Source organism: Poecilia reticulata, chromosome 18 (assembly GCF_904066995.2).
Source record: "Poecilia reticulata chromosome 18, P_reticulata-male-v2, whole genome shotgun sequence".
NCBI lineage: Eukaryota > Metazoa > Chordata > Actinopteri > Cyprinodontiformes > Poeciliidae > Poecilia > Poecilia reticulata.
The window spans coordinates 22,925,765-22,939,404 of record NC_088847.1 but is presented as its reverse complement, the minus strand read 5'-3'; the positions used below and the strand labels follow the sequence as shown (position 1 = coordinate 22,939,404).

The following is a 13,640-nucleotide window of genomic DNA, read 5'->3' as shown; positions in this document are numbered from 1 at the left end:
CTGCTGATTTTACATGTCGCCATATCTTATGATTTATGCAGCGCTATTATATTACTGGCGATTAGACAGACATCTCAGAGGAAACCACTGCGCATGTCTGGAGCTCCGCGTGCAAGTAAAAGTGGAGGCGATGGGTGACAGCAGACACTAAGTCACGTTATTGCTTGGATTTTACGGCGCCACCATAAGTCCCTGAACTTCACATTTTAACGGAAAAAAAGAGCAACACGACTTGGATGTAACGAGTAACGCGACAGTTTTGTAGAAATGTAGTGAAGTAGAAAGTACAGATACTTACTGTAAAATGTGGTGGAGTAAAAGTAGAAAGTATCCATTATTAAATCTACTTAAGTAAAGTACAGATACACGAAAATTGTACTTAAGTACAGTAACGAAGTACTTGTACTTCATTACTTCCCACTACTGGACATCGGGGGCAGTTCCCCTGGATTGGCAGACTGGGGTGGTGGTACCCCTGTTCAAAAGGGGGACTGGAGGGTGTGCTCCAATTACAGGGGGGGTCACACTCTTAAGCCTCCCTGGTAAGGTCTATTCAGGGGTCCTGGAGAGGAGGGTCTGTTGGATAGTCGAACCTCGGATTCAGGAAGAGCAGTGTGGTTTTCGTCCTGGTCATGACCGAAAGAACGAGATCACGGATACAAGCTGCCGAAATGGGTTTCCTCCGCAGGGTGGCTGGGCTCTCCCTTAGAGATAGGGTGAGAACCTCAGTCATCCGGGAGGGACTCAAAGTAGAGCTGCTGCTCCTCCACGTCGAGAGGAGCCAGTTGAGGTGGCTCGGGCATCTGGCAAGGATGCCTCCTGGACGCCTGCCTGGTGAGGTGTTCCGGGCACGTCCCACCGGGAGGAGGCCTCGGGGAAGACCCAGGACACGCTGGAGGGACTATGTCTCTCGGCTGGCCTGGGAACGCCTTGGGATTCCTCTGGAGGAGCTGGAAGAAGTGGCTGGGGAGAGGGAAGTCTGGGCCTCCCTTCTGAAGCTGCTGCCCCCGCGACCCGACCCCGGATAAGCGGAAGAAAATGGATGGATGGATGAATCTACGGCAGAGCGACGGATCTCATCAAACGAGCCTTCGGTCGGGTTCTGCTGCCTCTGGCCACAGTTTTTTTTTTCCAGCAGACATTGAAAGTTTCAGTTTCCATCTCCTGAGTGGCCAATGTGTATTAAACACCGTAACGTTATTGGCACTCAGGTAGCGTGGAGACTGTTTTTACCAATCATATGGTCAATTAGGACGAAGAACGCTGTGGGGAAAAAAACTACACAAAAAAATCTGCGAAGCAGCGATACCGTGGGAAGTGAACCGCGTTACAGCAAGGGTTCACTGTATATGAAATCACTACTCACCACCCTCGGCGTCCATTTGTGGTGTGCTTTCTAAAGCGCCAGGAGAAAGATCGGCTACTGCAATGGGCAAGGCAGCACACAATCACCTACCACGGCGCTACACTGAGAATATACCCTGACTACAGCACCCCCCTGTCGAGGAAGCGTGCTGAATTCAACGGCGTTAAACAAGCATTCTACAAGAACGGTATACAATTTTGCTTGCGCTACCCAGCTATCCTACGAGTCTTCCATAAGGGAAAATCCCTCAACTTCAATACACCGTTGACTGCATGCTTTTCACTTTAATTTTAATATCGAAATGGTTTCAACTAATACAAGCCATCACTGTTAAAAGGTCATTGGCTCTTCACAGGTTAAAAGGAGAGGGTGTATCGGAAGGCTCAGGAGTTAGAAGAGAACCTGCGTTTTGCCGATATTCCGGGGGCAGGCATACGACATGTTCTGTTTGGGGTTAAAGGGAGATTTATTTTTATAAAGGTGTTATTGTTTCTTTTGCTTTCTATTGAACTGAGATTTTATACTGCTGTCTTATATTATTTAGGTTGTTTTTATTTGCTATCGAGAGACGCTTGGGGGTGGTCAACCTGCTTTTCATTTCTAAACATGTCATATGTTGCACGACATTTATAATGTCAGAGCAGATATAGGTGTAACTCTAACATGTTTCATTACCTGGAATGTGAAAGGAATGAATGGGCCTAACAAGAGAACAAAGATTTTTTCTCACTTAAAGATGCTAAACGCAGAAATAATATTTTTACAAGAAACCCATTTGAAAATAGCAGATCATATCAGGCTTAGGAGGAACTGGATTGATTGGACAGAGTTTCCATTCTAACTTTAATAATAAGGCACAAGGGGCAGTAATCCTGATCCACAAAAAAATATTGCTTACACCATCTCAGGCGTAAGCAATACTAGATTGCACCAACTTTGATCCTCGGAGCTAAAAGAAAATGATAAAATACTGTAAATAAATAAAAGGCAAATTGTTATTTAAAACACAAGTAGAAAAAGAGACAAGAAATGAAAACTGTTTAAGCATCCGTTCTCAGCCAGCACTGCACAAGTCTTTCTACTGGAGAGAACTGGTATGCTGAATGTATATTCATCCAAACAAAACAAACTGGTAAAAAAATAAATAAATAAAAAATTCTTTATATCCTTTCTATAAATTCATCTTCTTAAGGTATTTCATCAAAGAACAAAAAATGTTCAAAAGTGGAAAGTTTGTCTACAGTATCTTGCATATTTAACTGTAATTTATTGTCTTGTACTCCACTAATTCTCAGCAGGACATTTGGAACAAAACATCATGTTTTACTGTCTCTTCTTGAAAACAAAGCTCATATTTTCCTGTTGGATTTTTCCCATTTTAAATAAAGTCCTATTTTACCCTGTAGGACCAAAACATAATCTGGATTTAATGGTTTCCTCCTTTCTATTTCTTCCGGTTCTCCTCTAAACACCAACTTTTCTTTGGATTCTGTGAAGCCGCCTATCGGTTCTTTCTTCATTCCACTGTTTCTGCCATCTTTCCTCAACCTTTTGTTCAATAGTTTATTTGATTTCTCCTTTACTGAAAGGTGAGTGTCAGTCTACAGTTGGCCTCAGCGTTTATAATGAGCTCCCCCTAGTGTTATTGGCTCGCCAGTATTTACCTGCCAGCAGGTGAAGTATCCACCTACTTCCTGCCACAAAAGCATTTAGAAATTTTTCTATTTTTTGTTTTTACGGTTCTGTCACTGCTTCCTGCTGTACTTTAGAGTTTTGTTTTTTTATTATTTCTGTTAGTCTGTCCAGCTTCTGGATTGTGTTGGTTTTCCTTAGTATAAGTGAGGTCAGACTAACTATTTTCATTTTTTTGTTGTGTTTGCATTTCCTGTGTCTCGTTTTCTGGTCACTTCCCAGCATATAATCATTCCATGTTGCTGTTAATCTTAAATATCTGAGACCCGATCCTGCTTGGAGTGATAGTTTGGGTTTATGTTGCTTGTGATTATTCTGCAGTGAATCAAGACAGTGGTAGTGTTTTATGTGGGTTTGTCCACCTGAACTGGTGTTTGAGTTCAAGTCCAAAATGTTATAGGATTAACAGAATGGATGAAGACAAAGGGAAACTTCCTTATATGTGTAATAATAAATATTAATCAAATTTATTCTCATTGTTACCTTTCAGCTTGGTGGAGCCAAAACAAAAGACATTAAATTCCAAAGTAAATTCTGCCTTCATTCATTCATCACAACATGGCTTCTCTATTAACCCTTTAACAATGTTTTTACCACAGTAGAACTGAGAAGTAGCTCGCCATCTAGTGGAGCAGTAGTGTAACTGTTACTATTAATGAAAAAGATTTCTACTTCATAAACTCGGCAAGTCCTTCTTTTTCTTAGCTGTTATGCTTTTCATGTGCTTATCTGTTTGTTTTCTACATAAACTAAAATCAGGTCAAATAAAAGTTTATTTCTATAGCACATTTCAGCAAAAAAGCAGTTCAAAGAGCATTATATGAGAAAAACACAGAACTACAAAGTCATAAAACACAGTAAACTTCTAACCGTCTTCATGTGGCTCTGAATGTTCAGGTCAGAGTTCATCACTTCTCCCAGGTTTCGGACCTGATCTCTAGTTTCCAGCTGTAATAACTGAAGCTGTGTGTTGACTATAGATCTTTCCTCTTTAGTTCAAAAGTTGCTACATTTTTCCTCCTTGACTCTACAATAAAACACAACTTTTCATCCATGTGTGGATGGAAAATGAGAGTAAAAACAAATGTCATTTTCAGATCACAAACACCAAACATTAATAAATCTTCAGCAGACGATGCAACAATCTCAGCAGCCTAATGGAAACAAACATTCAGCATTTCACAAACACAAAACAGGATTTTAGCCGATTTTCTCCACATTATGGAAAATCTGTAGTTCTCAGAACAACATCCAATTATGAAAGTTATTTTTAGACAGAAGTTAGTGGTTCATTTTGAATCATTTATTTATTTAAAGAGCTTTTTTCAAAGAGTCTAAATATGATTCAATTTATTTAATTCTCCACTGTTGCCCAGTTTATAGATTCTCTATATATGAATCACGCAAAGTAAAATGGCCACATTAAAATCATGAAATCACAGAAATATTGTAACATCTTCAAACTCAACCAGGATTAAGAAGTTTCTGTTTTCTTTACCAAGTTTAGAGATAAAAAACAACTAATGCAAAAAATGTCCTTCTACATAATCAATACACATGTTAATTACTTGTCAATAAGTGCAGAACATGACACGATATTAGTCAATAAAAACCTCACAGCCATAAATGTTACACATGGAAAACGGTAATAAATAAATACCAAACCCTCAGTAAATACCCGACTTAATAAATAGTTCAGGTGACACCAAATATTGATTTTATTTACATTTTCTTCTGTTTGTCCGTTTATCCTTATGAAAGTATTTGTATTGTATAAAGTTTTTCACACAGATATAAAAATCCACTGCACTATTTTAGTTTATTGTCATAACTAAGTTTAGTCTAACTACTATTGAGACGAGATATTTCTACCTGTTGCTCGTTGTCACTTCTCGTCTCTCCAGGTCTGTAGATGCCGAAAGTTAAAGTGAAACTCAGACAACCATCACAGATCAACCAATAATTTATTCAACCAATCAAAAGCATGAAATCACACCAACATCCCAACATGATCATTGATCATCACAAACAAAAGGAAACATTAACCACCTTGATAAAGATACGTCTTCAGAGATCACCGTGTCTCACCCAGTTATCTGACTGACTGTTGTAGCTCACATACATTTATACCTCACTGTGTCCAGGTGGTTTCCACTAAGTTGTCTTCCCTATCATCCTAATCAGCCTCAGACTGGTTTCTGAGACCAAACAGTGCTCTCCTTGACCTCTCCTTGACCCCTTGATCACCCCACATGTGACAGAGTTAAACAGAAGTTTGATTACAAAGAATTAATGCACATTCTATATAATGCTTATAAAGAAATTTGAATAGCAATCAGTTTAAGATCAATACACATTTAAAAATTAAATATATAAGGTAATCCATATATCCTGCACACCTCTAAGAATTTAGTCTAATTCATAAAATCCTACTGATTTAATTACATCTTAAAAATCACTCAAATCAAACTTGTATTCCCACACTAACTAAAACAACCATAAGTCCCCAGATTTATTAAAAAGCACAAGAAGTAAAAACAGATAAACCCAGTAATATTTACTGCAAGGATCAGATTCATTCTCATGTTTAGCCACTAGGGGGCAGCTCAGATTCATTCTCATGTTTAGCCACTAGGGGGCAGCCTTTTCTTTAACCTGCACTGAACCGTCGCTCAGCAGGCGGACCTTTATGTCTGCAGGCAGCCCTCGTCTGATCAGCTCATCTTTAATCTGCAGAAGAAAACATGAGATGAATGTGAGATACAGTCAGTGGAGAATTATAAAATATACTGAACAGAATCTGATCAACATTAAAAAGAAAACAGCAGAGCTGAACTGCATTCATCACTGCAGGTGATCACTTTGGGTTATGATTTGACATTTGAGTGAAATGTGTTTGGTTTAAACTCAGGTTGTGATGGTTTGTGTTAAAGTCCAGGACTTCACTGACCGCTTTCTCGATTTCATCCTTGTTGTCTTTCAGTGACAGCGTAGTCGAGATCTTCAGCTTCAGAACCGTAAGACGAGCTGGAAGAACAAGAGATCAACATGGTATAAAGAACTACTTCCTGTTACTTTCACTCCTGTTTTCATCCTACTTACATGTTTTGGGAGGAGGACTTGGAGTTGCTGTGGCGGTAACTGGGATAACAACAGCAGAAACATCATGAGTTTGGAAAATAACAAATAAGAATAAATTAAAGATGTAAAAGAAAGAAATTACTCACTGTTTGAAACCGTCACAATGACACATCGAAGTTCAGACTGGTAGACAGAACTGGAGGCACTATGGAGATAATTTAACACCAAAACATTAACATTAAACAATGTTTGTAATGGCCATTAAATACTGTTCTAAATAACTATAACGGAGACATATCATGCAAAATCTACTTTTTTAGTTCTTAAGTACATGTTTTTTGTGTACTTTGAGTGTCTCGGAGTGCAAAATATTAAAATTCATTCTCTCCTGGTGCTGCATAGATATCTTTATATTCGTTTTGGGTTTTATTTTTTACTCTCGTTATTTTCATTATAACATTGTCTCGATTGTGACGTCACCACATTTGCTGTGGAACTGCTGAAGACGGTCATGACTTTCATTAGTTTTGTGAATCCTCCCTTTTTTTTCCCTGACAATGATTTTGTAGTCCAACTTCAGTTTTGCTGAAGTTGGAGGTAAACAAGTCAAAATGTTTGGTTCTAGGGTGTATTAACCAACACAATTCCTTACATCACTAATCAGAATCCGAACCTCTTCAAAGTGTCTGGTTACTCTCTATTTTTCTCAGTAATGTTCCCACATCAGATGGGAAAGTCCGTTTGTTGGGAGCAGAGTCCTTCTGCATCCTCTGCCACTGTGGAGGGATTTTCAGGAAGACCTTTCTGATTGAGGGTCAGTTCCTTCTCTACAGAAATTAGGGACACAGCAAAGCGGTGAGCTCCAAATAACGCTAAAACGACAACAAAACTTACTTTAGACATGAATCTTATGTTTTGATATTGACGTCCTGCCATTGCTTTGCTAGTAGCATCGAGCCTTTAGCTTCTGTTAGCGCTGTGTGCTAGCTTTTAGCTTCCTCTTTGAGAATATAACTGTTCTGCATGTTTAGGATGTAATTATTTGGCTTGTTTTGTCTTGGGGAACAAATGATGCAAATGCATTCAGTGATGTTAGCTAACTCATGAATTATCTCAAGGCTTTGTTTACTTCATTAATATTGTAGCAATAATCATCTGATTTGTATGGACAGTAGTTAAACTACGCTTCATTTTGTAGGTAGTTGGTATGAATGGAGAGGATGTAAGATACATTCATTTAAATGTGTGGTTCTGCAGGCTTGTTCTCTGGATCAGATTCTGACTCCAACATGTATGGATGCTGGATGATTGTTGACATTTTTAATAAACTTTGAAGAAGAAAGTTTCTCTGCCGGTATATAATGTGTTATCGCTGTCAAACTACAGAAATGGCTGAATGAGGTGGAGAGGAGCCCTCTGTGACCTGTAGGGGGCGGGGCTTGAAATGTCTCATTTACATTTAAAACGCAGCAAAACGAGTTGATGTAAAACCTCAGAACAGGAATGAACAAGGGATCTGTGAAGCTACAATAACCAGGAATTCAAACCAAAATATTGCAGTTCACCTTTATACAGACCATTAGTGAAAGGTTTATGTAAAAGCATGATATATCCACTATAATCTAATGTATTTTGAATTATATTTTTAGTTATTTAGCCATATCGCAAGTCATTTTGTATCAATGAATATCAAAATAATTTTTAACTTTTGTACTTGTACATTTCAAAACCTGTACTTTGTACTTTTACTTAATTTTTACTTTGCACTTTGTTACTTTTATCAGTCACAAGTATCTGTGTTTCTACTTAAGTAGAGGATATGAGAACTTTTGAAACTTCTGATCAGATCAGATACTGACTTTGCCTGGACAGCAAAACAGATGGGATGAGTTTCATTATCATCATATTGACTGAAAGACGGCGTCCATGTCAGGGTGAAATATCCTGAACCAGATGAACTCTTGGTCATGTTGAACGGTCCGCTGAACAGGAGCTCAGTGATCCTTTAACACACAGGAAACACATCAGTCTGTTTGGTTATATGTGCAAAATGCCCTCAAACCAGCCTTAAAAATTATCTTTAAAATATGATTTTCACCATGAATTATCAATCAATCAATCAATCAATCAATCAATCAATCAATCAATCAATCAATCAAAATTTTATTTGTATAGCACATTTCAGCAGCAAGCCATTTCAAAGTGCTTCACATAATTAAAATAAAAACAGCATGTGACATTGAATAAACAGTGAGAAAGAGAAAAAAGATTACAACAAATAAAAACAAAAAAAATAAAAACATTAAAACCTCAGCGTTTTAGTTAGAATGCCATCTAACAAGGGTACTCACACCTAGGTTTTTAGTTGCAACTGGGACTCTAAACCCCGTAGGACTTTAGTTAAACGTCGTTTATCTAGGATATTTTCTGGGGGGCTTTACATCATTAAAACGTAAACAGTGAGAATAAATAAATAAAAAGTAAAGATAAAAACATGGAAGACATCAAAACTGGCACTCTAATCCTAATTTAGCCATAAGCAACTCTAAACAAGTGGGTTTTAAGTTGAGATTTAAAGGCACCCCACAGATTTGGAACAAACTTTCTGGAAGTTTGTTCCAAATTTGTGGTGCATAGAAACTGAATGCTGCTTCTCCTCGTTTGGTTCTGGTTCTGGGGATGCAGAGCAGAACCAGAACCAGAAGATCTGAGGATTTCTAGACGATTGGTACAGCAATAACAGATCTTTAAGGTATTGTGGTGCTAAACCGTTCAGAGATTTATAAACTAACATCAGTATTTTAAAGTCTATTCATTGAGCTACAGGGAGCCAGTGTAGGGACTTTAAAACTGGTGTTATGTCTCTATCTTCCTGGTTTTAGTGAGAACACGAGCAGCAGCATCTGGATCAGCTGCAGCTGTTTGATTGATTTATTAGTCAGACCTGTGAACACGCTGTTGCAGTAATCAATGCGGCTAAAGATAAACGCATGGATGAGCTTCTCTAGCATGGAGATTTCTTCCAACCAGTCACAACCTTCACTTTAATGGGGGCAATGTAATCAATGATATCTGAAAGTTTGCACTGGAAATCATCTACCAACTTATCTACGTCATTATAGCTTAAGGGTGAGGAAGAAGAGTAGATTTGATTAAATGTTTCTGCTGTGTTTTCTGGGAAAGTACGTTTTGTGATAGTAGCTTTTTGTCCAAGTGGGTTAACGGATAAAGAACTGTCAAAGAAAACAGCAAAGTGATCCGACAGGGTGACATCAGTTACAGAGACATTGGAAATATTCACCCCCTTACTGATAACCAGGTCCAGTGTGTGTCCATGGGTGTGTGTTGCTTGTTTGACATGTTGTGTTAAACCAAAACTCTCTAATATATTACAGAGCTTTTTAGCCCCTTGGTCTTTGGGGTTGTCAACATGAATGTTGAAATCACCGACAATTATCAAAGAATCGTAATCAATACATATGAGAGATAGAAGCTCATTCAAGTCCGCAAAGAAATTTTTCACATATGTTGGTGTTTTGTATAGAGTTAGCGTCAAAGTTCGTTTGTGGCCTTTTACCTCGATTCCAAGATATTCAAAAGACGTAAAATTATCCAGAAAGATTTTACTACAGTTCATTCTTAAATATTGAAGCCACGCCTCCTCCTTTTTTGTGTTTTCTATTCTCACTTAAAAAATTGTACGTAGGAGGCGTTGATTCAATTAGTACGATTGCTTCATTATTGTCATTCAGCCATGTTTCTGTCAGAAATAAAGCATCAATATTATGCTCAGTGATTAAATCATTAATTAATAGAGCTTTAGCACAGAGAGATCTGGCGTTTAAAAGAGCCAGTTTAAGTGACTTGGAGGCTGGAAATTTTTAAATTTTCCCATAGTGTCCAGAAGAATATTAAAGTCCCCTTTTAGAATCTCCTATTTTTGCTTTGCCAGATCGTTGGCTCCAACATGCACAACTAAAGTCTCCATGTTTGGCTGATCAGTGGTTAGAGAGAGCAACTTATGAGTCAAATCAGATACAGTGTCACCAAGAAAAGAAACCACTCTCGTTTTCTTGGGATTGCAAACATGACTGATTCCATTTACTGCCTCATCTCCAACAATAAGCACTCTTGGCATACCTTTCGTTATGCCTTCAGAGTACGTGAAAACTTACCTCGGATTAGAAGCAATACTTATTTTCTACTCACACAGACTGAGTCGCCTCTGCTGTGATGTTGATTTCTATCGTCTCATTAACGTCTATGAAGAACTGAGCTCCATGTTCAGGAGTTGGAGGCAGAAACCTGGGCAGATATTCACCTGCTGTGCAGGACGGAGCTGCAGGATCCACTGGAGCAACGCAGGGAAAAATAATGCAGATGAACTAATGAAACACATTAAAAATGATTTGTCTAGACAAATAAGTAGACAGTTTGTTTAAAAGATAAATTCAGTGAAGTCACACATTGGTCATATAATCCGTCTTCTTGTGTTACATTTCTGTATCTGGAATTTAAAAGCCTGATGTCTTGTAATAGTCTTTAGTTATCATCTTTAAACAGACACTTATTGAATATTAAATGTATTAATACCAGTGTTGCTGTCTGACTATAAAAGAAGTTGATTGAAACATGAAATCAAACCTTTGAAAACAAACTGGACAGAGATTCTGCTCATGAAGCTGCTGGGGCTAAATGAAAATGTTGAACCATCAGATTGAGTCAGACTGATGGTCTGTGTGGGAAAATCCTCCATCATCAGCTGAACTGCATATGAACCTTCAACGCTGCTGTTAGTTGGACTGAATGATAGAGAACAAGGCTGGAAGAGGACAGAGAGAGAAAGATAAACTATGTTATATTTAATGTTCTCTGCTATGGATTCATATTATTTTTGTTCGTACCAACAATATTTGTTTTTATTTAAAAAATCTCAGAGCAATGTTTCATCATTAGTCCATTCATCCATCCACTTTCTTGCACCCTATCCCTTAATGTGGTTGGTGCTGGTGCCCGTCTCCAGCCAATGTTTCGGGCGAGAGGCGGGGTCACCCTGGACAGGTCGCCAGTCTGTCGCAGGGCAACACAGAGACACACAGGACACACAACCATGCACACACACACACACTCTCACACCTAGGGGCAATTTGGAGAGGCTAATTAACCTGACACTCATGTTTTTGGACTGTGGGAGGAAACCGGAGTACCAGGAGAAAACCCACCATGCACAGGGAGAACATGCAAACTCCATGCAGAAAGACCGGGGCCGGGAATCGAACCCAGAACCTTCTTGCTGCAAGACAACAGCTCTACCAACTGCGCCACTGTGCAGCCCCTCATCATTAGTCATTTATAGTTAAATAATCAGTAAAGTTTGTTTCATTAACTGTAAACATTTTCTGTTGCATTGCTGCAACCTGACACCAACATTTATTACTCACTGATGACAGACTGAGGACAGACGGAGGTGTACAGGTGATGCACTCAGAGTTACTGGAACTGGATCCATATCTGCATTTAACATTATCTCCATCAGGGTCAAAGGTCAACAAGCTGATAGTCCTCTGACAGTTTGAAGGAACTCTGAGAGAAACAGAAACAAACATCACAAAAAACAAACAATCTGCTCAAATTATTTTATTTACATCAGGAATCTTCAGTAACTCGCCTGATTTGTATTTCAGTGTTTTTATTTCATTATGTTTTAGTTTATTTTGCTCCATGAATCTATTTAATCTCTTTTAAAGATAAAATCAATTCACATATAATTTGTAAACTTTTTCTAATTATTAAAGCTTCATGGTTAGGCTTTACAATAAATAATTTTAAAATATTAACAGAATCAAACTATTCTTCATGTTCAACTAGAGACACCAACTGTTTCTGATTAGTTATTAACATGATGTAAAAACTGAATTACCTCATAACAGGGATGATGGTGGTCTGTGGTGATGAGTTCGGTCTGTTGATGTCGGATCGTTTTCTCATCTCGGATGTTAACTGATATCCTGGTGTTGTAATGTCGTTTCTGTTGTTTATCCAGGTGGGAGGTTGCCACCTTTAACAGAAGATGTTAGTAAGATTTCTGATGTTACTCAGAGTTTCTGAAACACATAAAACTTTACAGAGCAGCAGACCAGAAAACTGACAGGAGATTTAATTCAGTAGAAATTTTAGATTTAGTCACTTTTTGGCAACAACTGAGAAATTCTAGATATTGTTTTTGAGATTCAGTTACCCGCTCCAATAACGGTCAAAATTCCAACCAGTGTACTTCTCAGTGGCCTCTCTCAGACACCATTCACCGCTGCTTTCATCAATCTTGTTAGTCATGGATTTCCTCCATGACTGAAGCTCTGCACATGAGCTGAAGCTCCACTTGAAGCGATACACAAACTGCAAATTTAAAGTGAAGAAATGTTAAATACAATACTTGAAAAAGGACATGAAAGAAACTTCAGAAAATCTGAACTTACTGTAAAACTGCTTCCTTGTACATCTTTAGTGGTGTGGGTAATCACAACACCATAATAACCAGCTTCTGTCCGGCTGACCATCATCATCAGCAGCAGCAGCAGCACAGAGAGCAACATGGTGAACGAATCGGTTCTGCTAACTAAGATCGGATCATCAGAGACAGTCGACTTTATACAGTCTCTCCTTATTCTCTCTGTTTCCTGTTGGAAACATGGAAACATCTTTTTATAGACTGTATTTACATAATGAACCAGGAAATGTCGACACCTGATTCATAATAAGAAAAACATTTCCTAGGAGGTAAAATTTGCTCTTCAAACTGAAAAATATTAAATCTATTTCTGCTTCATCTCAATGTTTCCAAGTCCTGCAGCTCCACCAGGTTCATTATTTATCTCAGTTTTTGTATCTCAGTGAATATTTAAGATGTTCACAGATCAGAGCTGATCACTACCAGTTCACCACTGGTTTCACCAGATACAAACTTTAATGGCTGCAGACCAGCAGTTTATCTCTGCAGGAACACCAACAATATCCAACATATAATCCATGTTATGGTTTTTGTTTGTTTTTATATACATTTTTCTTGATGAATTTTAAACTGCTATTTAGTTTAGTAGAAAACCTTGTTCTGTAGGCAAAATATAACTAATCTGTAAATGATCAGATTATTTAAAAATATTTATGTATTTAATTTACTCTTCTGCCTGCTGACTGTATAACTCAGTAATTTTTGTTCTTTTTCTTTTCTTCTCCAGACAATTCAATGAATATAAAATGTTTTGGCTGACGTGCTGTCAGCTCATCTGAAACAGTGGATTTAAATATCAGGTTTCCAGTGAATCCGTGTTTTGAATGAACTCAGAGGAAGGTCTCTCATGCAGCCAGATTCAAATGAAACCTTTTTTTAAAACGTGGGTTTAACAAACAGCTGTAGTGTGAACCATAATTTGTTTAGCTGCTATTTTAACCGTGTTTTGCCTGTTCAGTTGATTTGCTTCTGCTCTGATGGTGATTAAAATAG

At 38.1% G+C, this 13,640-nt stretch overlaps 1 protein-coding gene across 1 annotated transcript; it reads right to left on the bottom strand.

Annotated features, from left to right (window-relative positions):
- Positions 1-5,005: 5,005 nt before the first annotated feature.
- On the bottom strand, positions 5,006-12,321 carry LOC145548863 (uncharacterized). The gene is made up of 9 exons (XM_081599927.1): positions 12,060-12,321; positions 11,581-11,722; positions 10,784-10,961; positions 10,349-10,490; positions 7,999-8,142; positions 6,286-6,344; positions 6,161-6,199; positions 6,009-6,085; positions 5,006-5,788 (listed from the first exon to the last, which is right to left on the bottom strand). Exons 1-9 carry the CDS (start codon positions 12,125-12,127, stop codon positions 5,690-5,692), a joined length of 948 nt encoding a protein of 315 aa, XP_081456053.1. The 5' UTR covers positions 12,128-12,321; the 3' UTR covers positions 5,006-5,689.
- Between the last annotated feature and the right edge of the window lie 1,319 nt (positions 12,322-13,640).

What these genes read in the sequence shown, in the direction of transcription:
- LOC145548863 (XM_081599927.1), bottom strand. Translation starts at nt 12,127, where the DNA reads ATGAGAAAACGATCCGACATCAACAGACCGAACTCATCACCACAGACC. An exon ending in CTGTCCTCAGTCTGTCATCA is followed by an intron (nt 10,962 to 11,580) that starts GTGAGTAATAAA and finishes GTCCTCTTCCAG; the next exon opens with CCTTGTTCTCTATCATTCAG. An exon ending in AGGATGAAATCGAGAAAGCG is followed by an intron (nt 5,789 to 6,008) that starts GTCAGTGAAGTC and finishes TTTCTTCTGCAG; the next exon opens with ATTAAAGATGAGCTGATCAG.